General features: G+C 45.1%; 1 protein-coding gene across 9 annotated transcripts in view; it reads right to left on the bottom strand.

Moving 5' to 3' along the window:
- Positions 1 to 27,853, bottom strand: part of ACACB (acetyl-CoA carboxylase beta) — an 84,204-nt gene that overhangs the window by 43,147 nt on the left and 13,204 nt on the right. For 6 of the 9 annotated variants that reach the window (XM_075120116.1, XM_075120115.1, XM_075120119.1 and 3 more), the window contains exons 2-16: positions 27,097 to 27,764; positions 13,391 to 13,523; positions 11,912 to 12,050; positions 11,327 to 11,436; positions 10,406 to 10,487; positions 9,929 to 10,027; positions 8,651 to 8,760; positions 6,986 to 7,096; positions 6,252 to 6,461; positions 4,453 to 4,623; positions 3,700 to 3,861; positions 3,233 to 3,396; positions 2,219 to 2,369; positions 2,008 to 2,111; positions 457 to 538 (exon numbers count right to left, since the gene is read on the bottom strand). In XM_075120116.1, the coding sequence (XP_074976217.1) occupies positions 457 to 538; positions 2,008 to 2,111; positions 2,219 to 2,369; positions 3,233 to 3,396; positions 3,700 to 3,861; positions 4,453 to 4,623; positions 6,252 to 6,461; positions 6,986 to 7,096; positions 8,651 to 8,760; positions 9,929 to 10,027; positions 10,406 to 10,487; positions 11,327 to 11,436; positions 11,912 to 12,050; positions 13,391 to 13,523; positions 27,097 to 27,755 (2,487 nt within the window). In that variant the 5' untranslated portion in view covers positions 27,756 to 27,764. Of the gene's footprint in view, positions 1 to 456; positions 539 to 2,007; positions 2,112 to 2,218; positions 2,370 to 3,232; positions 3,397 to 3,699; positions 3,862 to 4,452; positions 4,624 to 6,251; positions 6,462 to 6,985; positions 7,097 to 8,650; positions 8,761 to 9,928; positions 10,028 to 10,405; positions 10,488 to 11,326; positions 11,437 to 11,911; positions 12,051 to 13,390; positions 13,524 to 21,379; positions 21,535 to 23,904; positions 23,978 to 27,096; positions 27,765 to 27,853 lie in introns of those variants that run through there. The other 3 variants (XM_048821495.2, XM_048821494.2, XM_075120117.1) reach the window with 3 other exon arrangements.

Below are 27,853 nucleotides of genomic sequence, written 5' to 3'. Positions count from 1 at the left end.
ACCGGTCACTGAGAAACATTGATTTAGATCACAGGATTTAAGGTTAGTGTTTGAATTGCCAGTCCAGTTCTACAGCTCAATCATCTGTAATTTCAGCTGATCCTCCACTTTCCCATGATAAGAAAGTGATTTAACTAACTAAAGCTGCTACCTATCTAGGTTTATGAATGGGAGAAGCCAGCACTTTATTACAGGCATTAACTCCAGCAACAGTCCATCTGGAAGCAGAAAAATTCTCTATACTGTAAAAACAAATAGCTAAACTCATTTAAAATGAGACTTTTTAAAAAAATGGATAATGAAGATTTTTTTATCATCCTTTGATTGAAAGTACCCACCCAGAAGTGCTTGTCTGTACTGGTGAGAGACACATGTAGAATCTGCCTAGCCGCGTGTAGTAATGCCTGCGCGAGCCAAAGTCTCCACAAGCTTGGAAAAACACAAGACACTGTTTACCTTGAGAGCATACTTCACACCTTCATAAATAAGCTCCACTTCTACAATGTTCAGCAGGGAACCCGCTGGCAGAACTTGGCCCCTAAGGGACAAGGGTAAAAAGTCAGACACCAAGAGAACTCAGCCACACTGTATAACCCATCAGCACTAGTCCAAAGAGCAGGTTTAGATCGCAGTGGACTGCAGAAGAGAGCTTTTAAAGGGGACTTGCAGGGGAGAGAAATAGTTGGGTTTTGCAGCCCCTTTCTGATGTATAAAGGCAGTGTGAAAGTTTATAAAACATTTTAAAGGTGGTGAGGGAGGAGTTGTGCTGTTTCACATGAGAAATTAAGCTCGTCTCCCCTACAAGATTCTATGATGATGGCAGAGCTACTAACATGACACCATCACAGGAGTGAAGTGAGTGAAAGTTCAGCAACTGAGAGGGGAAGGGGCTTTTAGCCAGCCTGATTCAAACTTTGGTTTTTGTCATTATCTACTTAGCTCCAATGGCTAATGAACCATTGGGAGACAGAATGTCTTAAATAAAGATTCCACACTCCCACCCTTCAACTAAGGTGTAAAAAGTTCACAATACACTTCTCTGAAAAACCACAAGAAGTCCCACAGGAAAACTGGTGAAGAGTGACCTTGACATTTCCAAGGTAAAAAAACCCAGCAACTTAAAAACAAAACAAAAGAACCTTTATTCATAGACGTTAAAGACCAGAAGGGACCATTATGTTAATCTAACCTGACTTCCTACATCACAGAAGCAAAAAGCAAAAACCTTGGGTTTTCTATTTTAATATCTCATCTCCTTTGCTGGCCCCATTAAAGCTCTGGAGGTCGAACAGTGAAGTTTCCTTTCCTCCACTTAGCTGCCTTAGATAAAGAATATAGGAACACTGTCTTCACATCCCACTCTGGAAATCAGCAATGTAACCACGAGTCAACATTCTGTACCTTGTTTTAACTCCCTTAGTGGCTGGTCATGCCTTACTCTGCTAAGGTGGGAACTTGCATTAGACAAAATCATGCACCACTAGCCTGAATATGTGTGACAAAGGTCAGCTTATGTGCCGAAAAACCTTGGATCTCTCACCTCACTCTCTCACACATACATGTGCGGCTCAATAACAAGCATTTTATTATTACAATAGTATGTACAGTCCTCTACCAAGACTGGGACCCTAATCCACTAGGTGCTGTACAAACACATAGTAAGAGGCAGACTGAAAGAGTCCCTATCTCAAAGAGCTTTTAGTCTAAAAAGAAAAAAGGTGTGAGGAGAAACTGAGGCACAGATAGGGGAAGTGATTTGCCTGCGGTCACTCAGCAGGCCAGTGACAGAGCTGGGGACAGAACCACATCTCCTGAGCCGCAGCCCAGCACCCTGTCCACTACCTCTCAAACACAGCACCTTATGTCACATGCTCCATATACCCCTGCTCTCGCTGAAGACCATTACAAAACTCCCATTCGTTTCAGTGGGACCAGTATTTGGTCATAAGAACGGTTTAACAGCCACACTTCATTGTGCTTATCCCCATTAGTCACTTGGCACTTTACCTTTCAAGCGAATGCAGGAAGTCAGTCATACAAGTCCTAAACAGGGCATCTGCTACATTCAGAGCACCGCAAACCACGCCCAGTATGGTGTCTGGCTTCTCGGCCTAGCGGGGGAAAGAATGACACTTCCAGCACATTGTGGACAGCAGGTCCATGTGAGAATGAAGACGATTAGCCAGAGGGAAGAAAATCAGAGCTCAGCTTCTCCCACCTGCACTTTCTCAGCAATCAGGTGGTCCAGCCAGCCAGTATCTATCTCATTGTTCTGAAAACTCTCAGTCTCCAGCAGCTTAATCAGGTACTCGACTGTTGTTCTGAAATCCCCACGGATAGACAGCTCTTTCAGTGCCACAACCATATTCCTTTTAAAGAAAAGTTCCTCTGTTAATACTGAGTTTAAGATGCATGACAAATATTCAGTGCTAAGCATACCGATCTATTGGGGCACACAGGATAACTATTTCTTTTCCCCCTCTTAGCAAATGTCTTTGCCCACTTCATTTTCTACCATACAAAGTACTAAAGCCCGAGAATCTGATTTATCCAATACACAAGTGCAAGAGCAGACGTTAAACTTCTCTTTACAAAACATACAAACACATACGCCGCATTTTAATTGGATTTCAACTGACATGCAAGAAGGCTCTTCCACAGCAGCCAAGGTATATACAGCAAGCTACACAGAATTTAGTGGTTGAGGATGCTGCATATGGTGATAGGCAACCTTATAAAAACCTAGCTAGATAAAGTGTTTCTATAACCCGAGAGACAGACAGCCTGCAGTCAAAAGCTGTCTCCGAGTCTGTTATTAAAAGTCTGCCCTTTCTGCATGTTCAACTCTTAAAAAAATTTTTTTTTTTGGCCTACTGGGAAACAGTTTACTTTGAAAGATAACAGAGTAGCTCTGTGAGACCACAATGCAGCAAAGCACATGACCAGCACCAGTAAGAGCAATACACAGAGCTAAGCATTAAGTGCTTTGCTGAAGCAGGGCTAAATCACCACAATTCTGAATAGTTCAGTTTAGTTTGAACAGTCTCCCTAATTGCCCTGCAGGTCTCTTTGTCACAAGTCCACAGCTAAACTGCTCAGAAGAGCTGAAGCGGCTCATTGCCTCTTAGGGTTAAAACCAAATATTTTTTATATCTAAACCCATCAACATTCAGTGACACTTGAGTCCCCTGAAGAATGCTTATTGCTAATCCTACTGGGAGGAAATACTGACGAGATGGCCTCCTCGCGGTTCTCTCCCCAGGAGAAACAGTGCCCAAACTGCGAATCAGCAAATTCGTGCAAACCACCAGCAGCTGCCACACTGAAATAACCCCAAACGTTCTTGCTGCTACGAAAATTCAGCTCCTGCACTGTCCCTGAGCTTGGCTTGAACCCCTAGAGTCAATGTAAAAAAACACAAAGAAGTAAGAAAGAAGTTTACATTTGAAACCGAACAGGTGCAAGTCAGGAAAGAGGAATCCCATTGCAAACAACAGCTATGATATAAGTCCGCCTGTGGATTCCATTAACCCCACCAATCTCATCTGAGAATATGTCCAATATTCTGACATTTGATCAGTGGAGGGCCTCTCAGAGTTCAGATCTTGCTAAAAACAGGGTCGCGCCCTGCCCTCAGCCACATTTCAATCTGATCCAGACCAGAGCTGGAGCTTTCTAAACAGGGTTCCATTTACTCACCTCATCAGGGTTTTCACTGGTGACTCTAGCAGCAATGACATGGCCTCTGGGCACTGGGATATTTGCAGGGCTCTCAAAGCAGATGGGTGTATCAGCCCATGGCGACTCTCCATACAGCACTCGGATGTCTTTTATTCTGTGCAAGGGGACACCCATTGCAATCTGCACAAGTGCCCATCAGAAAAAGGAGACAAAGGAGACGTGGCTTGGATTCTTCTAAATTAGCTTTGAAATTAGGCTTCAGCATGACAATTATAGCCAATCAGTCAGACTGGCTGGCTCAAGTAAACGGGAAAGGGACAAGGAGCCTTTCACCCTCTAGATCTCCAGTTCAAATCCAACCCCTTCTGAAGGAATTGAAGGAAGCAGCCATCTGATGGCTGTTCAGAGCCCTGTGTGAAGTGACCTTAAGAGCAGTCATCCCAACTGGTCACTTTGTGGGCATATTTTTGAGGTGCTCAGGACTGATGGGGCCTTGGAGACCAAATGTCCCTCTCACTCCTAGAGATGGCTCCTCCGAGTTGGGAGTAAGACATCGCGCAGGGGCTTGGTCTGCTGCTGCCCATGTTCTACCTCTTGATGGAGAGAGAAATTCCTTCTCCCAGTCTGCCAATCTAGTTCCTTTCACAAGCTCCAAACTCACACACAACATGTGGCTCAAACCAACAAGCACCTCAGAGTCATTCATGTATTGCAACAGCTTTAAGGAAAGCAACAGTGGGAAAAAATGGTATGTTGACAAATTTCAAATACCTGTAGCTGAGCCGCAGGTAAGTTCACATCAGCAATCATTTCTGTGCAAGGATGTTCCACTTGCAAGCGGGGATTTAACTCCAGAAAGTGGAAGCCCCCATCTTCACTATAGAGGTATTCGACTGTCCCTGCACTCACATAGCCCACCATCTTTGCAAGGCGTACTGCGCACTGAAAACACAACACAAACAGATCTGGCTTTTGTGACGCGAGCTCCTGCTAGTCCACAACTGTAAAGCGCTTTGCCTGGTGTTCAGAGTCTATTACAGGCATGTTTCTGACATGTCCCTCATGTAATATTTCCAGGGCACTACATCAAACCGGGGAAAGACACATGTTGCAGCAATACAAATAAACAGGAAAAAAAAAAGCATCAGACCAAGAGGGAGAACGAATTTTTACACTAACACTGGAAAGCAATTTACAACTGTGATCCCTTTAGTGTGCAGCTGGTAACTGACTGTGAGCCACACAATGCAGCACAGAAACATGGAAGCAACAGAAGTCATTAGGAGATGGGACAGAGCGTCACTTGGGAACGGAGGAATAAAAGCCACTACACCTGGTTAGTTAAGCTGTGTCAGGTTTGCAAGAACCAAGACTTTGAAGTTCAGCCTGCTCCTTAATTACGTGCTTAATATGGGAGAGGTAATGTAGAACTACCAAACTCTACAGCAACCAGAGGTGGATAGTGGCAGCTAGAAAAAATTTCTAGTAGAGAATCAAAATCATCCATCAAAAATGCTAGTTAAATTAAACAAACCTCCCCACCTTAAGAGTCACTCATTCAACTGAGATGTTGGTAAGCACGGGGGTTGTTTGTTTTTCTATGTGTGTGTACAGCGCCCAGCACAATGGAGACCTGCTCCTTGATTGGGGCCCTTAGTGGCTACTATAATGCAAATACTGAAACAACAAGTGTACTGCAGAAAGGTGAGATCACATTAGTCACACAAGAGGTACCAGAGGCTTGTGAAGTAAGGAATACTCACGTGACTAAGGGCTAGACCCTTAGGTCAGAGCTGATCCACTGGGACAGTGTTTCCATACCGCAGCCCCAGGCTACAACAGTACATTTATCCCTCTAGAAAGGGGAGGTGGTCATGGCTCCCAGGCTGAGAACCCCCAGTTCAGGGAGATTGTGGAAGGGATACAAGAATTAACTTGCTGGACACTCATGAGTAGGGCAGGGCAAGCGGGGCAGCCACCCAGGGTGCAAAGCTGTGGGGGTGGAAAAGTGAGGTGGAATCAGGTGACACTTAAAGCCCTGCACAGCAGGGCTCGTGGAGAAAGCACCACCTCCCGCCCATGACTCACCACAACGGGCCACCCAGCCTGTCTGGGTTGGGGGCACAACCAAAAAAAATCAGGGGGTGAGGGCGGGACTGTAACCCTGTGTCCCATCTCCCTGCCCAAACATCACCTCTGGGAGGGGAAATGACAAAAAAAGGGAAGGGACCCAAATATGTTTGCTCGCCCCGGGTGTTAAAATGCCTAGTTCCAGCTCTGCTCATCAGGCAGCCTCTTGGGTTTATGATTTTAAACATTTGGCTGAAACGCGAGGGCTGTACACAAGCATCTAAACAGTTCATCCTGGTGGTTTTCCATTTATACCTGGAGTGTAAGCTTTCTGAGCCTGGCATGGTCTCCTAGCACAATAGGGTCTTGCTCAGGGTTCCTAGGCATTACCGAAATACATATAATAAAACTAGTAGCTAAAAGGTTCCTCTTCTTTAACATCCCCTCTCTCTGTCAGAGCCACCTCAGCCCAGCCCACAGAAAAGACCCAGAATATCTACCTGCTCCATAAAGTCTAACATGGAGGGAGCCGCTACCGTCACCGGTGCCTCTTCAATTATTTTCTGATGCCTGCGCTGTAGGGAGCAGTCTCGGCCAAACAACGAAACTGCGCTCCCGTACTGATCAGCAAGGACCTGCACCTCCAGGTGCCGGGCGTTCTGGGCTAATTTCATCACAAAGATGGGGGACCCTGGGGCCTCGCTCTGTACCTGCGAGGGGAGGAGAAGAGCGTGAGAAACACATTCACATGGTGGATGCAGGCTTGTGTATTCCCTGACACTGATGACATGTGTAAACCCATCCTCCGTGGGGGAAATTCACTACTGGACAGAGGGCTGGCACCAGGCCTAGGCACCAATACAAATATCATTCATGTTCCCAACTCCGTTATGTACTGAGCTTTACACATCTTTTTAAAACATAATATTAGCGTTTGAACGGACGATAACTCTGACCCCCAAAATATGCCTATAAAATCAGTCAGGGAAATAGTGGGGAATGAGTGCTCTTCTATTACATATACTTTTAAAGGGAAAAAATTAAAAAGGCAGGATTTGTGGGGAGGATAAGGCCCTCCTCAGAGCTTCGGGGAAGGGTGGGGAAAGTTAAAAAGGCAGGTATATGTTTGGATGGGGGTGGAGGGAGGCGTCCTCCTTGATGCCTCTTACTTCTCTGAGGGAGCAAATTAAAAAGGTGGGATTTGGGGGTACGAACTCTCCTCAGAGTCTCTCACTTGTCTGAAGCAGCCAGTGAATTCCTCTGTGTTCTCTGCTTTCCGGATTCCTTTGCCACCGCCGCCTTCTGAAGCCTTTATCATCACAGGATAGCCAATCCTCTCGGCTGCCTGGAGGAGGGAAAGGGCCAGAAAGTTGAAGGGAAAGGTTTAGATGTTTCTGGGCCAAATGCAACCCTGGAGTAAGTGGGTGCGGCACTCATCGAAGCCCACAGAGTCGGGTCCCCTGGCCCTGGGGTTCAATATGTCCAGAGCGAATACAACGGACACAGATGCACTCATTGAATTCCTCTCAATTTAACAGAGAGGGAGCTGGTAGCAGATCAGCTGCTTGGAGGGCCTCAGCCCTCAAACAGCTCCCATTAGCTCTGATCCAAACCAGTCCCCGTCTGCTGGATTTCAGGGTACCTCTATTTTTCACAGCCTGCAGCAGGAGGTGAGGTGTGGTGAGAGTTTGGATCTTCAATGGACAGGGGAGCATTGTACCAGGTAGAGGGGTCGGCTCTTCTGGCTGTTAGACATGTGACAGTCACTGCTGAGATTTATTTTTGTTTCTGTGACATGTGCTGGGGGCGAATAGCCCTGGTCAGGTCCCTTTCTATTACTATTAGGAATCCAATTAAGGAATAGAATCATAGATTCCCAGGGCAAAAGGGACCACTGTGATCATCTAGTCTGATCCCTGTACAACACAGACCACAGAACTTCCCCACAATAATTTCTAGAGCAGAGCTTTTAGAAAAACGTTGAGTCTGGATTTAAAAATTCCAGTGACGTAGAATCCACCATGACCCTTGGTAAATTGTTTCAATGGTTAATTACTCTCATCATTAAAGCTTTACACCTTATTTCCAATCTGAATTTGTCTAGCTTCAACTTCCAGCCATTGGATCATGTTATATCTTTCTCTGCTAGACTGAAGAGCCAATTATTAAATGTATGTTTGACATACAGTGACTTATAGACTGTGATCAAGTCACCCCTTAATCCTCTCTTTATTAAGCTAAATAGACTAAGCTCCTTGAGCCTATCACTAATCCTTTAATGATTCTTGTGGCTCTTCTCTGAATCCTCTCCAACATATAAACATCCTTTTTAAGTGAGGACACCAGAACTGGACATGGTATTCCAGCAGCAGAAACAATTACAGAGGTAAAATAACCCTCTCTACCCCTGCTCAAGATTCCCCTTTACTGCACCCCAGGATCACATTAGCTCTTTTGGCCAGTGTCACACTGAGAACTCATGTTCAGCTGATTATCCACGCCCACCCCCTCAATCTTTTTCAGAGTCACTTCTTCCCAGGAGAGAGTCCCCCATCCTCTAGGTACAGCCTACATTCTTCGTTTCTAGGTGCATACACTTAGCCGTATTAAAATGCACATTGTTTGCTTGCTCCCAGTTTACCAAGCAATTTGGATCACTCTGAATCAGCAACCTGCCCTCTTCATTATTTAGCACTCCCCCAACTTCTGTATCATCTGCTAGCTTTAGCACAGATGAATTTGTTTTCTTCCAGGTCATTGATAAAAATGTTAAATAGGGCAAGGGCAAGGACTGATCACTGCGGGATGCCATTGGAAACACACCCACTGGATGATGATGATTCCCTATTTACAATTTCAAATAAAATGAGCTGAGCCGCTGTTGGGCCCGGATCTTTACCTCCAGGCCTTCATCCACGTCCTTTACACAGCCTCGTGCATAAGTCTCCAGGGAGACGCTGATTGTTCTCCGCTGCTCACAATCCTCCTCCGTCCATTTTGCCATGAGACCTACAGAATGAAACATTGACCTCAGAAGGCCTTAATGCAGCAGAGGGGCACATGGTTATAGAGGGACCTCGCTAACTCATTCTCTTGCCTTGGAGACCCACAGCAAATGGCTGGATTTGACAAATTACTGAAGCTTCCTCACCACCAGCCCAGCCATAGGAACTACTGCAGCCATATTTCCACTGTGAATCATATGAGAAAGCAACCAGGGGTGCACAGTTTGTCTGGAGAGCAGCCAGGCCAGATTCAGCAGGGACCAATTGTATTCCCCAAAGCCCTGTTACACAGGAGAGCAGCTCTGAGCCAGAGAACAAACCTGCAGAGATCTCAGCATTGCTATTACCAAGGTTGTTTTGGGTTGTTTACCAAGGTTTTGGGTTGTTTTTTTTAAATCATTCTGGCTCTTTTTTTAAAACCCCACACAAATTGGGGTCTAGCAGCCCTCCAGCAGCGAGGCAGCCAGGCATCTCACCATGGCAGAGACCCCAGATTAGTATCTCAAGTCCGATAAACTCTGAGCTATCAAAAGCGCCAGGGCTGTGGCTGAGCTGAGACATGGACAGCAACACCTGTAAATTCTCTCTGCCACCCACTTCCCTGTACTGGGACAGTGATCAGGAACCAGGCTTAGGTACCCATCCCTAGAGAGCCGAAGCACAGACACAGGACAAACAGAAACAGAGGGGACCGAGAGGCAGAGAAGGGAAGGGAGAAAACAGTGAAGATGAATACGATAAGGTGAGAATGGCTAAGGCAGACGAGGAGGAGATTATGAATGGGAGAGTTTGGAAAAAAAAACTGGATGAAAAACTACTTATGAGGGTAAAAGCAACAATAGAAGCCCAAGGAAGAAGAAATGCATCAAGACAGAGCAAGAGAATTGGCGATTAGGAAGAGAAAAAAGGAAAGCACTAAGGATTCACAAAACTCCTGCTTTATACAGCAACTGGAGTCAACAATTTAATGATGGATTGGCTGTTCCTAGCAAGCAGAAAAGTAAGCACTTAAATGTGCCTGGGCAGAAGAGGGGTGACACCCACCCAAGATCTGGCCCGTTGGCTAGGAGGATCCCCACTTTTTCCCTTCTAAGTTTGATAGAAAACACCCAAATAAATCTGACACAAGCCAAGTTCAGAAAAAGCATCTCTCATGCAGAAGGCATTCTTACCACTTCCACTCCACGGCAATGTGGGGATCTGGACAGTCTGGGCTACAATGGTGGAAGCCACTTTATCTCCCAAAGCCCACATAGCTTCACTGGGAGGACCTTAAAGCCAGCAGGAAACAAAAACATGAAGTCAGTGCCTCAAACTCACAGCAGTAGTGGGTCCCTTTTCAAGGGGAGACAAAGAACTCCGTATCCCACCCACCCTCCACCCGCATCAAACACAACTGAGTACAAGCACACATTATGGGGAATGTAACTGGAAAGTCTCCATGAACCCTGGCTTGAGAGTCCCTACATTAGTAGACTAGTGTGTAGGGCCAATACACACAGACACCACACTCTGAAATAGTGGTGCCCACCAGAAGCCAAGGACACTAACACATTTGCTAACTTAGTGTATGAGACGCCCTTGGACAGTGGTGGGTTTTGCTGGTTTAAGCAGAGGGCTGCATTGAGGGGAAATAGCAAGAACCCTACCTAGGAAAGCCACCCCATGTTTCTGCAGCAGCTCCGGAAGCTTAGGGTTTTCAGAAGCATGGCCCCAGCCAGCCCACACGGCCTGCGATGAAAGAAAAGCAGTGAGTGTGTGAGGATAGCTGTCCGCACAAGTGTCCTCCCATCTTTCCCTCACAGCAGCCTGTGCTGCCCTCTAATAGAGACAGGCGCAGATCAACAGCATGGATCCCAACACCTTCAAACTTCAAAGTCCTAACCACAGTTTTGGCCTCTCTCTACAATCCACCTGTTCCCCTTCGAGAGTAAGAGTATTAGTCACAGTCTTTAAAGGCCTAAGTGGTCAGGGAGCCATTTACCTGAGGATTCAACCCCTCCCACTCTGTCCTGTCATGGTGGTAACAATCAGTGGGTGCTCTTGTTCTCAGTTCCTCAAAGGATGGAGCCATGGTACGCTAAACAGAGGGGCCACCTAGCCCGGTGGCACCTTCCCCCTCATGCCACAGCACCAAAGTGGCACCTCTGAGGGCACAGACCAAGGTACGGGTCTGCTCCGGGCTTTGAAGGTCATTTGTGTAACAGAAAGAGCAGGGATGGTTCCAGAGCCATTTCTGTTTGTAACATAGCCAGGAGACCCCCTTTGCTGCCACAGTGCTAGGCACTGCAAATAATTACCCCCCAGTCAGGAGCCAGAGCCTCAGCTCTGCAGACACATTCCATTCTCTCTTGTTGCCCACTGAAGCCAACGGGAATCTTTCCATTCATTTGTACAGGCACTGGCAGGCCCTAAGATCTCCAGTTGTCCCCCCAGAATTACCTGCCTAATGCCAGGACCCATTTCCAGACCATCAAATATGCCCAGGAGGATTCCTGAGCTTCAGGTTCATAACTTTTGTGTGACCATCCCTAGCCCATGAAGGCCAACCCCCTGTGAGCTGCTTGTACCTGCACCGGAATCCTCTTGGAAATATCCACGATCAGCTCTACGTTGGCATAGTTGTTGTTGTTGGCTCCCCCAGGGACGGGAACATAGTGATCAGCCATTTTGATGTACTCTGGAAGAGAGAGCCCATTCATGGTAGTGTACAGAGCAGTGGGCTGGTTGGGGGGTAACATGCATAGCAAACTGACTGCATCAGAGTTGACAACTTCAGCTCCTATTATGGCTGCTCCCCCAGGGAACTGCAGCCATGACAAGCTGCACACATCACTATATATTGCAAAGCAACTACGCTTCTAGAACCCGAGGAGGGGAAGAGGCTAAATCTATCAGTTGGTCTGATCCTATTGTCCATGCAAAGGAGAAACTCTGAAAACACTGGGAGATGCCCTGGCTCATGACTGCAGGCGTTTGTGCAGAATGGCCTCTGACTGAAACCAGTCACTACACAACTTCCCAGGTGATGCCGAGGCGAGAACAAAGAGGCAGCAGCACTGGTGCCTATCAGGAGATGTTTGCAATAGGTACCGCAAGGAAAGAGGGAACGCAAATGTCAGGTATTGGTTAGGTTTTATGGACCTAGGACTTACCTGCATTCGCTTTAAGATCTTCAGGTGTAACCATGACAACAAATCGAATTGCTCGCTCATTTCTGAACATTTCATAGGCCCACCTGCGGATGGAGCGCATGCACTTCACAGCAGCAATGCCATTATTTGCAATCAGAACCTGGAAGCAAGAAGGCAGAAAGGAACACAGGGGTCAGAGGCAGGTGTTTGGATCTGACTGGATTCAAACCTGCAAAAGGCAGAGAGACCCTTCATTTCCCCTGAAAACTGAGACGAGGGCACCCAGCACCTTGCAACATCTGGCCCTAATGCACAGCTATGGGAATGGTTAAAAGGCTGGTACCTTATTCAAATTCTGCCAAGACACCAAAATTGCAGACTTTAGATCACTGGAAGGGAGTTACGTAGTAACATGTATGTTGGTCATTACACACAAAGTAGTGTTATTGACATGGGAGTTTCATGGTTGTAGAGAGAGTAGAATAGCAGAATACAGAGACAGACACATTATAACAGCCCAGAAAGTTCACAAGAGCTCCTTTCCAAGAGCTGAACTTTTGCAGGAAGTCTCCAGATGAAGGAAGCATTAGGCTAGTTACCGTTTCTACACAAATGAGAAAAAGCTGAAATATGAGGTCAAATTCTGCTCTTGGTTACTCCACTGAAGTCAAAGTAGTTATTCTGGATTTATTCCAGGCACAATGGAAATCAGAAACTAGCCCAATGTCTGCAATACAATTCATAAACACCCTAAAATGACTCTCAGCCACTCACTAATAATTAATTGCGATGTCTGTTCCCATCAAACGAAACCAGTTCAGAAGCAGGCTGCCTGCGAATGCTGAAGTTGAGCCAAGATCAATGTTTCTAACAAACATGGTTTCTCGAAGCTGTGACTTGACTGCCAGTCTTCATGATGTCGAGTCTTAGCCAAAAAGCTTTACTTTTGGGATGGTGGGAAATAATTTTGACAAGAACAACTTGGCTGATTCAAGCATAACACAAGGCACTGCCCAGCCCTGGGCATGGGAAGGAATAAAATACCTCACAAAGCTCTGCAGAAGCCCTTTCTCTGAGGACCGAGAGCACAGCACTGACTGGCTTCAACAGGTAGCACCCTCTAGAAAGGTGTTGGACGCAACATCGGAAGTCAAGAGTTGAGGTTTACAATGAAAAGAAAAAAGGAAGGAACCTTCAGGCAATCAGCAGGGACAAGGGAGAAGCGGGTTCGCACACATGTACCAAGGGAGGAAAGAAGCAAAAAACTGCATATAGGAGACACCTCTAAGGAGTTCCAAAGAGTTTTGTATTTGTAGGGTCCATTTTGATGCTTAATGGTGCTTTGACATAACTGACCTATGTTAATATCCTCAGAACCTCTATGCCAGGACCCTACAGAACATAAGAACTGTTCAGGAAACCAGCATCCCAACTGCAAAGAGAGCTAGGAAGCCAGACGTCCCCGAGAGCATGCACTGGGCTGGGCTAAGGCCAAGGTACCTTTTCAATAATGCGGTTCCCCCCAAAACGAGTCATGAACTCAGCAGGTGAGGCCACAGTGAAATCCCTCTGGAGATCCAGCTTCTTCTGCTCTCGGCCTCTCTTGACCAGGTGCAGTCCTGACATGCTAGGCCTGAATCAGATACAAAACAACAGGTTTAAAAATCATCATCAAAGCAAGGCTGCTGTCTAGATACGCCAACAGTTCAGAAGGGCAGAGTCAGATTGATGTCAGGCTTGGGACTCTGAGAAGGAATGAATTTGGCAAGCCATGCAACAGCCTAAAACTTAAGATGAAAAACAAACCATCGCAGTAATACTTTGCTCCTCCAACCAAGGGTCTCAAAGCAATGAACAGCCATCAGTTAACCCGTACACCCCAGAAGAGGTAAATACGGGATATAAAGGATTGCTTTACCAATATGCAGACACTTTTGAGACAGAACACAGCAGCTGTTTAAATGGCACACTGAACAAGGGGTGAAGGAGAACACTGTACTCAATTGAGAGGCATGGGAGCAGTAAATTTAGGTAAGCAAAATGTAATTTGTCAGGGCTAAATCCCCTACTCTTATGCAAAGTGACAGGATATCTTTAATGATGCCAAGTGCCCAAGACCTTGGCTTTGTGTCACTGATTTCAAAACCATTGATAAAAGGCAACTGTGCTGCTAGGAGAGATGTTCTATCTCTACACAGATACCCTAAGAGAGGCTGAGAGCCATCCTGGTGTTTGCATTTCAGACCACAGACGCGCACACATCCAAAATCACTGGGGAATTTCAGGACTGTTGACGGACAAGGTCGAGTGTGTGTGTAGCTACCATCAGGAGAACAACAGTGCCATGACAAATACTAATCCGCTTCCTGCCTGACAAAGATTCACAGAGTACACAATGCTGGCAACGTGCCAACGCTCTGCTCATAAGCAAGAGAAACAGGAAGAACCCAGGGGTGACAAAATGCAGAGTGTACTCAACAATCGACAGCAAGAGCAAAGTCCCTTGCTAAACTTCAGAGGCTTATTAACACACACACACACACACACACAGAGTCTCTTCAGCTACAGAGGGTGCTGAGGCAACCTTTTGTCAACTAACTGAACTCCATGGGGGAAAGAGTCATTTCCTGGCAGGAAAGCGTTCTGTTTCCATGCCAAACCGGGCACTGAAGTTCAGTTAGCACAGTTACATAGCAAGACCTTTCCGGATCCCAGATCCCATCACGTGTCCACCTTCCCCTCATCCAAGGTATGCTTAGCGTTTGAGCCTTCTGTAGCGTCAAGACAGATTCAGCACAGGTCAAGTCTTCAGAGGCAAATCCTGCCCCCTGCACCACACACTCTGTACCTCTACCTTGGCAGGAACAGAAGGCAGTGGAATCAGTACAGTTCTCTTGCACAGGCAGGTGGGGGGAAGGCAGTACAGGGAACCCACGCAGAGGCTGGGGAACACACCTCTGTAGGCATTTCCCTCCCCCTAACTGGTGTGTGTGTGTGGGGGGGAGAGTTTGAGAGGTGAGCTGGAGAGGTGCATGGCTAGCAATTTCCTTTTTCACAGATCAGTCAACTTCACTTCCCACGCCACTCTCTGCACCCCCATGATACTCCCCTGCAGACAGACTCCCAATGTCTCAGGCTGCGCACAGAATCTGGAATTTGGCTCTTCCCAAGCAGGGGCCTGATCTTTGACTCCTGTTCCTTAGGCAGGAGAACAATCAAAGTTCCACACGTTTGAGAACAGACCTCTCAAGTAAGCATGACCTAAGATTTCAGTTAAAAAAAACAAAAAAGAGAAGTAAGGCCTGATTCGAGGCCAACGACTGGCTCTCCAAAGAGGGAAAGGAAAAGCTAGCGGCCTAAACAGCTTCATTTTTTACGATCAATACTGTGTGTGTTACAATCGTTCAATGAGCTGGGAAGGCTTCAAAACAAGGATCCACCCAGATCCTCTGTTGGCCAGGCCTGGTGCAGACCACAACACACCTACATCTAGCACACGGGGGTTGAGATTCACTCTCATACAGTTGCATCTTGTAACTGAAGTAGGCCACTACTGGTTACTGAATAAATTCGGAACGAGGCTGCCTTGGACAGGAATAGTGAAGCACATGGGCCAGGAGAGCATTGATGCAAACAGGAGATACTGAACTCACTGTGCCTTATGTGACAGAATTCTGGCCACACTGTGAAATACTTCCCAAGCATAGCATGGCTGCTGGTGGCGCTTCCCTTGTCTACAAATGTTGCTTCCATTCTGTTCTGCTGTGAGTCTGGAGTTTAATTTTTGCTTTGGTTTAAAATACTGTGCTGCTCTGCTTGGAGGGGAGGTGTGACGTTAGCATTGGTACTACAGTACCAGTACAGGTCACAGTGGAGAACAGAGCCCTGTCGTGTAAGATACTAGCCCTGTGCCAAAGAGTTTACACTCTAAACAGACAAAGGGTGAGAGAGGAAACAGAGGGGGTCTAGGTTACACAGCAGGTCAGTAGGAGAGCCAGGAATTGAAAGCAGGTCTCCCAGGGGCCAACGCCCTGTCTGCTGGACCACAGTGTTTCTTGTAGGGGGCAACTTATGCAAACGAGCCTGACACACAGGAACAAGCAAAGCATGTCATCCAGAGAACAGCTGCTTCTTCACTGCACCTAGAGCTGATCAAAATTATTATTTGTAAATAGTTCAGCCAGCAAGTTTTAACATAAACACTTTCAATTAAATTTTTCATAATTTTCTCCTTTGTGATTCAACCAGATCTAAATATTCTGAACCTCTGTCTAGTATTCCAGCAATTGCCATGCAGAGAAAGCGCACAGAAGGCCTCAGATACTAGAAATATATAAGAGAATATTTAAAATCACAACAAAGCTTTTACACTAGGAGATTCAGACACATTAAATCTCATTCTTAACATCTGGAAAGCTATATGTGAACCACTAAAACAGTAAGTTATTGATGAATGTGTCTATAGTACACATGCCTTGACTTCATTGTTCTGAATACTATATATAGAAAACTAAATAAGAACTGTAATAAATAAGAAGCAAAGTGATACAGAGAATCATTATGCCAATTTTAAACATCTCATTACAGCTGCAATATGAGAAGACCATTTATCAAACTTGGGCATCTAAATTAAGGCACCCAATTGTGTGCTCTGTTCTGCATTTAGGGACCTATGGGTTGATCTACACTGTGAATCTCACGCTGTGTGGGGACCCAGTTATAATGCAATAATATCTTAACAACTTTCAGAGTAACAGCCGTGTTAGACTATATTTGCAAAAAGAAAAGGAGTACTTGTGGCACCTTGGAGTCTAACCAATTTATTTGAGCATAAGTTTTCGGGAGCTGTAGCTTATGCTCAAATAAATTGGTTAGTCTCCAAGGTGCCACAAGTACTCCTTATCTTAACAACTGAAACAGGTTCAGTCATGCAGCACGGATGGGATCCAGTTCTCAACTATGAAAATTAAGTTGAATGGGTTACATCGTTAATTATTTCCTGCACAAGTTGCATTAATTGCAACATTTCTCTGTTGCTGCTACTGAGAAATCCTGACATTTCCGCATGCCCTTTAAAACATGGGAAAGTTCCTCCCACATTAAAAAGGAAATTAAAGCTGGATTGACATTTTAATATCAGAACCATTGATTAAAGTTACAGGACTTTCAACCAATGAAAAACACAATGTTCAGGGTGAATCTGTTCCACAGCTTTAGATGGGACTGTCAACTTTCCTAGCAAGTTCCTAACTGCCTCTTATTTTTAAACAGCACTGGAAGAGGATCAACTGACAGGATACAGCCAACAATTCTTTGGTCACAAGTATAAATAACACTTTGGACTGTGCATAAAATTAGACAATATTAGGGGGAGTATGAAGCCATCACGGAAAAATTCCCTACAGTTTTCCCATTAGCAAAGCACACAACAATCCATACGTTAAATGTGGTCACCTTCTGATCACCCTTTTGCTAGCAGACCTTGTTAGAATCTCAGTTTATCACCCTCCTACATCTTGCAATGATACTAAACTAGCCCAGGCCACTGCCCCAAGCACGGCACATGAATTTACATTTGTTCCCTACATAGCTCCATATTAGCAAAAAGAATACAGACTAACACGGCTGTTACTCTGAAACAGCTCCATATTAGCTATCATCACCAGAACCACTGTGCCTTCAGAGAGATTGGCCGATAACAGCAGCTTATGGCAGAATTATTTCAGTCTAGGGCTTGCTGCTCCAGCCTGTCAGGGAGTTGTGTATAAGATCCTATTAGGAATACAATAAAATCCCTCCAACCCTGCTGTCTTGCTTCTGTCCCTTGCTCAGCCCCATCACTTAGTCTTCTCTATTACTGCTGCCATCTGACCCAGTCAGCAGCTGATCTCAGTTCCTGGAAATGGCCCACCTGTTGATCACTTTAGATAAGCTATTACCAGCAGGACAGTGGGGTGGGAGGAGGTATTGTTTCATATTCTCTGTGTGTATATAAAGTCTGCTGCAGTTTCCACGGTATGCATCTGATGAAGTGAGCTGTAGCTCACGAAAGCTTATGCTCAAATAAATTGGTTAGTCTCCAAGGTGCCACAAGTACTCCTTTTCTATTTATGCTAAACAATCTGTTCCACCTTGTATTTCGCTGTGACACTCTGAATACATTTCTCAGCCCTGAAGAACAACTCTGTATAGCTCAAAAGCTTGTCTCTCTGACCAACAGAAGCTGGTCCAATAAAACATATTACCTTACCCACATTGTGTCTCTAATATAGTGGGACTGACACGGCTACAGCTACACTGCATATGGTATAATGAACAGCTTGGCTTCTGAGAAATGGGCATTGTTGAAATCAAAAGCGTAAAAGCTAAAAAGTGGGGTGAGGGAGTAAAAGGAGGAAGGTGCAAGCTGTATTTTAGAAGGGACAGAGAGGAAACTAAACACTCATGAATTCAATAACATCAGGCAGCAATTGGGCAGTAGGAACAGACACAGCTAGACACAAATACTTTTACTATAAATCACACTTTTCACCTACTTGTGATCTTTCACACAAGGGTCTCAAATTACTTTGCAAACAGTTATTAAACCTCACCACCCCGCTATGTGGGAGGCCTTTCTTATCTCCAAGTCACAAAAGCGGAGCCTGAGGCCAGGTCTACATGATAAACTTTCCCAGGTATAACTACTTTGCTCAAGGGTGAGGAAAAAAAACCACATCCCCTGAGTAACACAGTTTTAACCATCTAAGCCATGGTGTAAGACAGAGGTTCTCAAACTGTGGTCTGCGAGCTCCATTCAGGCGGTCTGAGGATAGTTCCCTCTAAGGTGCGTGCCTGGGTGGCCGCACACGGGAGAATGAAGGGCAACCCACCTAATCAGCTATTACCAGCAGGACAGTGGGGTGGGAGGAGGTATTGTTTCATATTCTCTGTGTGTATATAAAGTCTGCTGCAGTTTCCACGGTATGCATCCGATGAAGTGAGCTGTAGCTCATGAAAGCTCATGCTCAAATAAATTGGTTAGTCTCTAAGGTGCCACAAGTACTCCTTTTCTTTCCACCTAATCAGTGGAGCCATGCAGGCATGGCTTCACTAATTAGGTGCCTGGACATGTAAAGTGAGGTGGTGGCCTTGGGGGAAATACAGGGTAGGTGGCAGGGGGTAGTGGGGTGAGAAGAGGGGGCTGTGGCGGCCAGAAAAAGAGGCAACTTTCCCCAGCTCTGGGGCTGCCATGGCAGGGGAGAGACACCCCCCTCCCCCTCCTTCCCAGCCCCAGCTCAGGGGCTGCCATGGCGGGGGGAGAGAGGGCACAACCATCACATTAGAAAGGGAAGACTACTGATAGTAAAATACGAGTTGAGTGCTTTTATTTGTGGCGGGGGGGGGAGCGTTAATTATTAAGGTTTTTTTTATACAGCACTTTTATCCAAAGTGCTTTACAACAGTTAGCTAATGATACAAACAACATTTGGAAAGATCATTAAGTGGTCCGCCGAGACCCTCAGCAATTTTCAGTGGTCTGCGAAAAAAGAAGTTTGAGAACCACTGGTGTAAGACATGCAGGGCTTCTCCCATAGCTACTGCCTCTCCTGGAGGTGGATTAGCGACACCAACAAGAGAAACTCTCCTATCAACATAGGAGCATCTTCACTGAAGCGCTGCAGTGTTTTAAGTGCACACCTTCCTTCCGGCACAGAGATGCTATGTGACTTGCCCAAGGGACATGCAGCAAATCAACAGCAGTGCTGGGACCAGCTGCCAGTTCCTCAATGACCAGATGCTCAATCTACAAGACCATCCTGCTTCTCTGCTGCATACTTTGTTGTTTTTTCCATGGAAGCAAGAAATGACCTCCTGGGCCAGAGAGGCACTTTGAAGTAAGCATTGCCCTGCCCACGCAGATCAGACTGTAGAGTCAGAGCACTTGCTAGTCATGAAATCAGCATGCAACAATCAAATAAATTATGCTCTTTGTGCGTAGGACACATAAGAAAAACAAGCATGTAGTTCTGAACAGGAAATCAAACACATTGACAGAATCAATCTCATTTTCCTATCAGTCACTAAATACTGCAATAGTGGGCAGAATGCTGCCTCCCCACTGTCAGAGCCTTTACTCATAGGAGCAATTTGTACTCACTTTAACTCCAGTCAAGAAGTTCATTTGCAAGGGCTTTCTAGGACTGAACCCCTTCCTTTGCAAATCCTGTTCAGACAACAGTCTCTTGTAAATTTCATGGATGGGAATCCTTTAGTACTTAATGCTAATGATCAAAAGGCTACAAATAGCTTTAAAGACCAGATATTCAGATTGTTTATCCGAGGAGTGTCAACCGCAAGCATTCAAAAGTCATAAGAGTGGCTTACAAATGCCACGATTTTTTTAAAATACTACACTCTGGGTTCTTTTAATTGCCTTCTGGATTTTGAGAATCCAGAGCTCATATTTTTAAGTTTTTTTTCCTGCAACCTTACAGGCTAGAAATGTACTCCCCACCCTTCCCCCAATGAAATCAGAGATTCTCACATAAGAAAATAACTCCAGGAGGTGGAGCTTTAAGAAAAAGCACCAAATAATGAGGTTTGCAATAAAGTTATGAATGGGTTGCTAACTCAACAATAAAGCTAAAGTGCACAGATTCCCTTCCCTTCCCTCTCCCAAACCCCCAAAATACTCTTATATTTCAGTAAGAACTGTATCAACATCAACCCCAGCCCGCACTGGGTAGAACCCAAGCAATGCAGTGCAATGCTAGAGCAGGACAACATGACGACAACCCAGTATCTAAAGAGAAACTGACCAGTTCATTTTTCATTGTCCCAGATGCCTGAAATTCAAAGAAAACAAACTATAAAAAAGTTTCGTTTTACAAGATTTTAGCTTTAATAAATGAACAGGTAGTACAGGGAAGTTGGGTTTGTTTTTCAAATAATTTATTTTTAATCTGACAGCAGCTCTCACAAACGCAGAAAAAAAAATTAAATGCCACAAAAATATTTTTCACTGTGCAGGGAAAAAAAACAAACAAACCAGATATAACTCACTACCACACTCAGAAAACTAAAGAGAAAAAGTTGCATAAGAAAATCTGCTGCCTTAATCTCCCTAAGTACATGGATTGCTCTATAAATTCAAATCACTGGACAAACATTCATTAACTTTCACATTTCAATGAGAAAATAAAAACAACAATGCAGTGTGCAGGAGACAATGTTAGGGAACAATGCCTGGCTACCGCTAACTTTCAAGGAGTGCTTCTCTGCACGCATCTCAACAAGTACAAGGATTCATAGCTGGAACTACACTTAGAACTAGGAACCTGGTAAAGAAAAACCCTAGAAGCATATCGGAAAGGAGCAGCAGCGGCCTGTTGTTTTGCTAAGCAGAGAAAAGTTGCAGCTGCTCAGCAATTTACATTCTGCCTTGAAGTCCTGATCCCCTTTTCAAGGTACCCAAGGCAGAACATTTCTTTTGCCCCTGGTGCCAACCTTCTCAAACACTGGAACCAGCTGAGGCTGGACCCATCCTCTCACTCCATTCTGGAATTCAATGTGTGATTAGGGTCCCATTGCAGAGTCCATCCCGGGGGCTTCCTCTTCCTCCTCCATTTCTCCGTCTTTCTTCCCCTTCCCCAGGCAGCTAGAGTCGTAATAACAGCGAACTCTCTAGCAGCACCCTGTGGCACAGATTAGAAACTTTTCTGAAATGACCTCGGGCTGCCTCCATTCACTTCTCTCTTAAAGCAACAGTAGCAGTTTCACCTTTACCAGACACCTACAGAGGCCAGAGTTTTGTTTTGCAAAATCGAAATAGGGATGGGGTGGGAGTAGGGGGAGGAACCCAACTCTACCCTACTATAGTGTATGTGTAAAGGCAGAGACATCACCTTGATCTGGAGTCTGAACATTTGCATTTCCTGACTGGATTCAAGTGACATAAACTTGCATCAAAGCAGGTGTTTCCAATGTGGTGCACCAACACAGCTAGCCATGGTCTCCACCCAGAAGAGTTTACAGACCAAGACAAAGGACGACATACAAAGGGCAGGAGAGAAAGAGAATCAAGTCCATATGATGTTATGGACAATGTCATTTGCTACCTTTTAGCAAATGTTATAATTACATAAACAAATGAAGACCTCTGCCTAGCTTAGCCATGAAACATTGGTTAAGTTCTTCCAGGCATCATGGCAGAAGTGGGTTTGAATAGGGATTTGAAAGACTGGATTTTATTTTTGTTTCATGCTGCAATCTATTCCTATCAGCCTTATCATGTATAACGGGCTCATATCAGAGCAGGGGGCCAGCTCATGTCAATGACAATTTACATTCAGGGCGAGAACAGATGCAATGGGCAGAGTGGGGCCTGAACTGTCACTCTGGGTCCAAACCCCAATCAAACACCTTGCAGGAGTCCATGTCTGACTCCAGATCCCACCTTCACAGCAAGCCCAGCCCTAGAAACTGAAAAGCACTGACACAGCAAAGTGCCTTATCTGAAGAGCAAGCTCCCCTTCCTGGTAAACGAATACAGATAGGTCTATCTGATTCATTGTTTCATGGCTAGTCTGCTCCCAGATATACTGAAAAGCTGGATGCTCAGCACTGAGAGGGGGTTAAATTAATGAACCCTTCACCGTGTGACAGGGAAAGTTATTCCTACCCATGTCCCTGTTCTCAGGCTGTGGAAGAGGAACAAACGCTATTGCAAGCGGCTGTGAGCACATTGCACCCATCCTACATGCCCTGGGGCCTGGATCCTGCGCGCACTGAAGTGAATGGTGCAGCATCAGGGCTGATATAGGTCACCGTAGAGACAGCATCAGCCCTGCTGGCAAGGTGCCTGGGGAGGATCAGCACTCTGGTAATGCCACTGCATGTGCCTTCCCTCTTTACGCATAAGGTGGATGAGCAAGGAGGCTTTTGCTCTAGCGGCCACAAGGGTATGGATCCCACCCACCCCCTCTGACTCGCCACACATCTTAATCAGTCTCACTTTTTAGCAATAGGCAACCCAAAGTGTTAAGACCAAACCCCAGGCAAGACCCCTCTTTTTTAAAATGAGGGCACTTTGTTCCAAGCACATAATCTGCACTTTACTGCAATAACAGCACCATCTAGTTTGTAAGCTGTTTTAATTGTCTCACGTCCCATTCATTTGCTCAGCACCTCAAGTGCCTCAGCAAGAAGCTCTTTAGAAATACACGTTATTAAATAATATGTAACAGATAGGGCCAAATCTGCAGCTCTTGCTCTTGATTGTTTTGTCCAAGGAGGGCTGTGGATTTGATCCCATTAACACCAGCAGCTTTCCTCTCTGGATTTCAGGATAATTTACAAACACCAATTCACTCATCCTCATAACCCTGCCTGCAAGTTAGATCTGCATCATTAGAAACTGAGGTACAGGAAGATGAAGTGAACCTGCTCAAGGTCATCACAGGCAGCTGGTGACAGAGCTGGGAACAGATCCTAGGAATCCCAACTCCCTGGCCCAGCCACCAGGCCTCACACACCTTCTCCCACATTTGTACATGTAAACATTTTTACTCTGCTTTATGATTCTTCCACTAGCAAAGGCAGTTTCCTTTGCTGCCGAAGGAAGGATAGTGATGGTTTCCCCAAGCAGTGGTGCCAGCAGATAAAATTCTGCCTGGCCATCTCCACGGATAAGAATGAGGGACACAGCCTGTCACCGAAGATCACACACAAAAGTAACTTGTTTGGGATCCCAGACCCTCAGCATGACACACAGGTGAAATAAAAGCCTAACATGAATGACCCCTTTCCTAGCAGCGACTCTTTATTCTAAGCACCTGACCTGGCAAGGAGTGGTTCCTGGATTCAACAGAAATGGAGGATGCTCAGCACCTCACGGGATCAGGCCCCAAGTTTCACCAGACAGTCAAACACTGTGATCACTTAAGGTACATGCTCCCACTTTTGGGTCACAAGCAGTTCACCAACACTCACATCTGCATATTGTTATCATTTAGAGTTTTAAAAGCTCTTACCTCTAAAGGACACCAAATGAAACAATTCAGCAGCTAAAGAGCAAGCAAACCCTGCACAACCGCTATAATCTGCTGATCCAAGATGTAAGGAAAACAGCCCTTTGCTCAAGGCTAGCTCAGCCCCAGGTCACCTTATTGCTATTCCTTAAAGGGATACAATTCATTTATTAACAGCCAGTAGTCATTTCAACACACTCAGAAACCACGCGTTTACAAAGTGAAAAAGCAGAGAAATGGTCCTGGCAGGTAGCCTTCATTTACTCATTACAGTGTCTGAGTAACATCCCTCTCCCCAGCCCCTCCAGCCCAAAACAGAGAGTCAAATAATGTTGGAAATTTCTGAATTAAATATTACTTTTGGTGTAGTCCAAAGACAGGGAATAACACAGTTAAGTACAAGGCTGTATTTCTACCTGAGTTTAAAAGGGCAAAAAAGTTTAAATTATTCCTGCCCAAATCTCCCTAAGTGATGCTGGTAGGAGAGTATAAAGGTCTCCTACCCCCGACAGCACATTGCGAATTTATTTAGAATAATTACTGAAAATAGTTCCTTAAAATTCCATAATGCTCAGTTGGGACTAGACTTTCAGAACACGTAGGCATGAAGCATATTAACACAACTGTGTACCAATCTAAAAAAAAAGTTAGGAACTGCAGGGGGAAATGGCTAACTAGGCACATTTCAGAGTGATAGCCGTGTTTGCCACTTTTACAGATCCAGACTAAGAGTCCTGTGGCACCTTATAGACTAACAGATGTATTGGAGCATCCAATGAAGTGGGTATTCACACACAAAAGCTTATATTCCAATATGTCTGTTAGTCTATAAGGTGCCACAGGACTCTTTGCCGCTTTTCTAGGCACATTTGTATATGTATAACACACACAACTTCCAGGTGTGGTGTTCTGTCCCATCTAGTGGCACCAAGACCACTTAGAGAGAGTTAAATGAGTCTGCTCTACAGCCTTAGCTAAGAGCCAGTTGGCTTTTAGCTCACGCGGAAGAGGCTCATGTACAGAGGTCCCAGGTTAGATCCTGCTCACCGCTGACCAGGGTCTGGTGGCATTACATATGCAATCACCATATTTGCACATGAAGTTGCCATTAACTGTGCACTCATTCTGTGTGCTTAATGTGTCTAAAAATCATGCTGATACGTCATCCAAATAAAATTGCAGTTACTGAGCAAAACAAATACACCATACAGATTTCAGAGTAGCAGCCATGTTAGTCTGTATTCGCAAAAAGAAAAGGTGTACTTGTGGCACCTTAGAGACTAAGTCCTTTTCTTTTTACACCATACAGATAAACTCTAAGGTAAGTGTAACATACATGATGATGTTCCCCTCTATTAAATATGGTCTTATCCTCCCACCAGTGAGAGAAATTCTGCTCTTAGTTACCTCCATGCAACGCCACTAGTGAGGCTAGCATGAGGGTAACTGAGGGCAAATTTTTGGCCCATGTGGTGACTATTGGCAGTGACAAGGTAGCAACGTTTGCACATACCAACAGATGGCGTACTTGGAGAGAGAAAAAACAACCACCACCTCACAACAAGCACACAAGGGAAAAACCAAAATGAAAGAAAAAGCAGGGGAGAAAAAGAAGTGATCTGATTTTAACTTTAGTGACTGTGTTTAAAGGGGCACATCCAATGGACCAAAAAAAAAAAAAAAAAGCACATTTACATCTGATATTTTTAAACAGACAATAAATATCTGTTATAACAACCTTGGAAAGATTAGAAGAAAAAAAATCTATGTTTTGCAACGTTTCCTTTGTGCTTTTGACAGAACTTTGTGTATAGTCACTTTCTTCTCTCCTTTGCACAGTCAGCGCACATACACGATTGTAAAACTACAAAGGTTGGCAGGGCAACTCAGGGTCAAGCTGATTTATCAAATTACATCCCCCATCACAGTCCAAGGGTTAAAATACACCTTGTATTATTTCTCTCATTTTACGTTCCTTAATTCAGCTGAAATCTTTTCCTCTTGACATGTAAGAGCAAGAACTAGGATGACCTCTCTAGTTGCTGCATCCAAGCTGCAACTCTCTAATCAAACAAAAGTCCCCTCTTCAGACAAAAGTCACAGAAGTGCTCATTGGCAAGAGCGGGCTGACACTGGTGAAGTGTAGCTGCTTGGCTGGGACACTGTCTGAGCATGAATAAGGTGCTTTCAGAACTGTTCAGGCACCTCTGCTCCCATGACACGTATGCAACACATGCAGAGAGGTGAAAACTCTCTGCACAGACACTGAACACAGTTCTTGGGGCTACACCACCTCAAACAGCTGCACTGAGTTTATTATTATATATCCATTTTGAAGCCAAATCAGCAACATACTGTGCATGGTGGCATTTAGTTCAAAGTAGAGATGGGTCTGAGAAGCAACATGTGCATCAGGATCACAGCTAGGGGCCTCTTTAGATCAAGGATCCGGATCCAGGCCCATTTCTAATTCAAACAGGGGTACTAAATACTCCTACATGCTCACCTGAAAGCCCCCTCAAAACCCCAACTATATGTACACCTAAAGGCTTATCATGAAGGGGTCAAGTTTGGGCAGACTACACTCTGCAGTTTCATATCCCATTATTAATCCCTCACCTGCCCAGTCCACTTAGTAATAGATTTAATGCATCAGCAAGTTGGACATTGCAATGTTGTAATATACATAAATAGCCTCTCCAAGCATAACCTTGCAAATCTGCACTAGTGACCAGGACAACTGTTAGGAATCACTGACAATTGCAAATTATTGAGTGAGGCCCCAATTTCACAAAGAATAGCACACGCGCTGCTGCAAAGTGTAGCTCAGGTTTAGATTTAAAAAGTTTGCAACAGCGCTGGCTCTTCTTTTAAACCTTGGCTAAGATGCGGGCAGGGACTGCCTGATGTTTGGGGGCAAAATTCTAAAATGCACAGACCAGCGAAGTGTGGATTAGCGAGGTTCTACTCAAACTCCAGCACCCGACTTGTGTTAACAGAAAATAAAACACTTCTTTTTAAAAACAAAATTTCATTAAAAGAAAAAGAGCAATTTTCAGTAAAATGGGAGTGGGGTGGGATTTGGGGGGTAATTTTTAATTTTATACACCGACTCCTACTTCCCACATTCCCCCTCACTTATTTACAAATAGCTTTGAGCAAAAGAAGCTGGAAATAAATCTCAAGGCTCTTTACCTCATGGTTGTGGAAGAAGATCCAGTCTCTGACAGTGATATTAGCGAAAAGGACTCAAAAGAGGAGGAGGAACCAACGCTCACCACGCTACTTCTGCTAGTGACTTTAAAGGATCCAGATACCAGCTCATCATCAGACGAGTTATCTTCAAAAGAGCCCAGGACAAATTTTGCCATTGCTTGCCTTTTGAGCTGTACCTGAGTGTTTTCTATAAACTGCTCCTGGTTTCCTCTGGAGATGGACTTCTTTAGCTTCATCTGCTGCTTTGATGAAGGAAGCGCAACTTGATATAAAGGCCCTGTTAAACTGTTTTCTGGAACATCTTGTACCGGCTCTGACACGTCAGGGGAAGAAGGGAGATTTGGAAGTTTGTGTTGCCAAAGCGTACTTGCTGCTTGCTGAAAGGCATCCACGAACACTTGTCCAGAGGTAAGTGAAGTCTGAGCAGGCCCTGTGGACTGGAGTGCTGGTACAGCCCTCTCCTGCAGTTGGCATGTTGATCCTTTTGAAGGTTGCTCTTCGTCTTCAGAGGCTGCTGGCAGCTCTGGACTGGATCTCTCAGTCTCTGAATTTAACTGGTTAATGGGCTGAGAATTTGCCATTTCGATCCAAACAAACCATAGCAAAATCAGACAGGACAACAGGGCCAGCAGTACCATTCAGAAACCCTAAAAGAAGAAGAAATGCATATGTATAGAAGTCACAATCTATTCAGCTAATGCTAACAGGCTGCAAGTGGACTGGGACTGCCTTATTC

The sequence above is a fragment of the Caretta caretta genome, chromosome 15 (genome assembly GCF_965140235.1).
Source record: "Caretta caretta isolate rCarCar2 chromosome 15, rCarCar1.hap1, whole genome shotgun sequence".
NCBI lineage: Eukaryota > Metazoa > Chordata > Testudines > Cheloniidae > Caretta > Caretta caretta.
The sequence above is the reverse complement of the archived record's forward strand: the minus strand, read 5'-3'. Positions and strand labels throughout refer to the sequence as shown.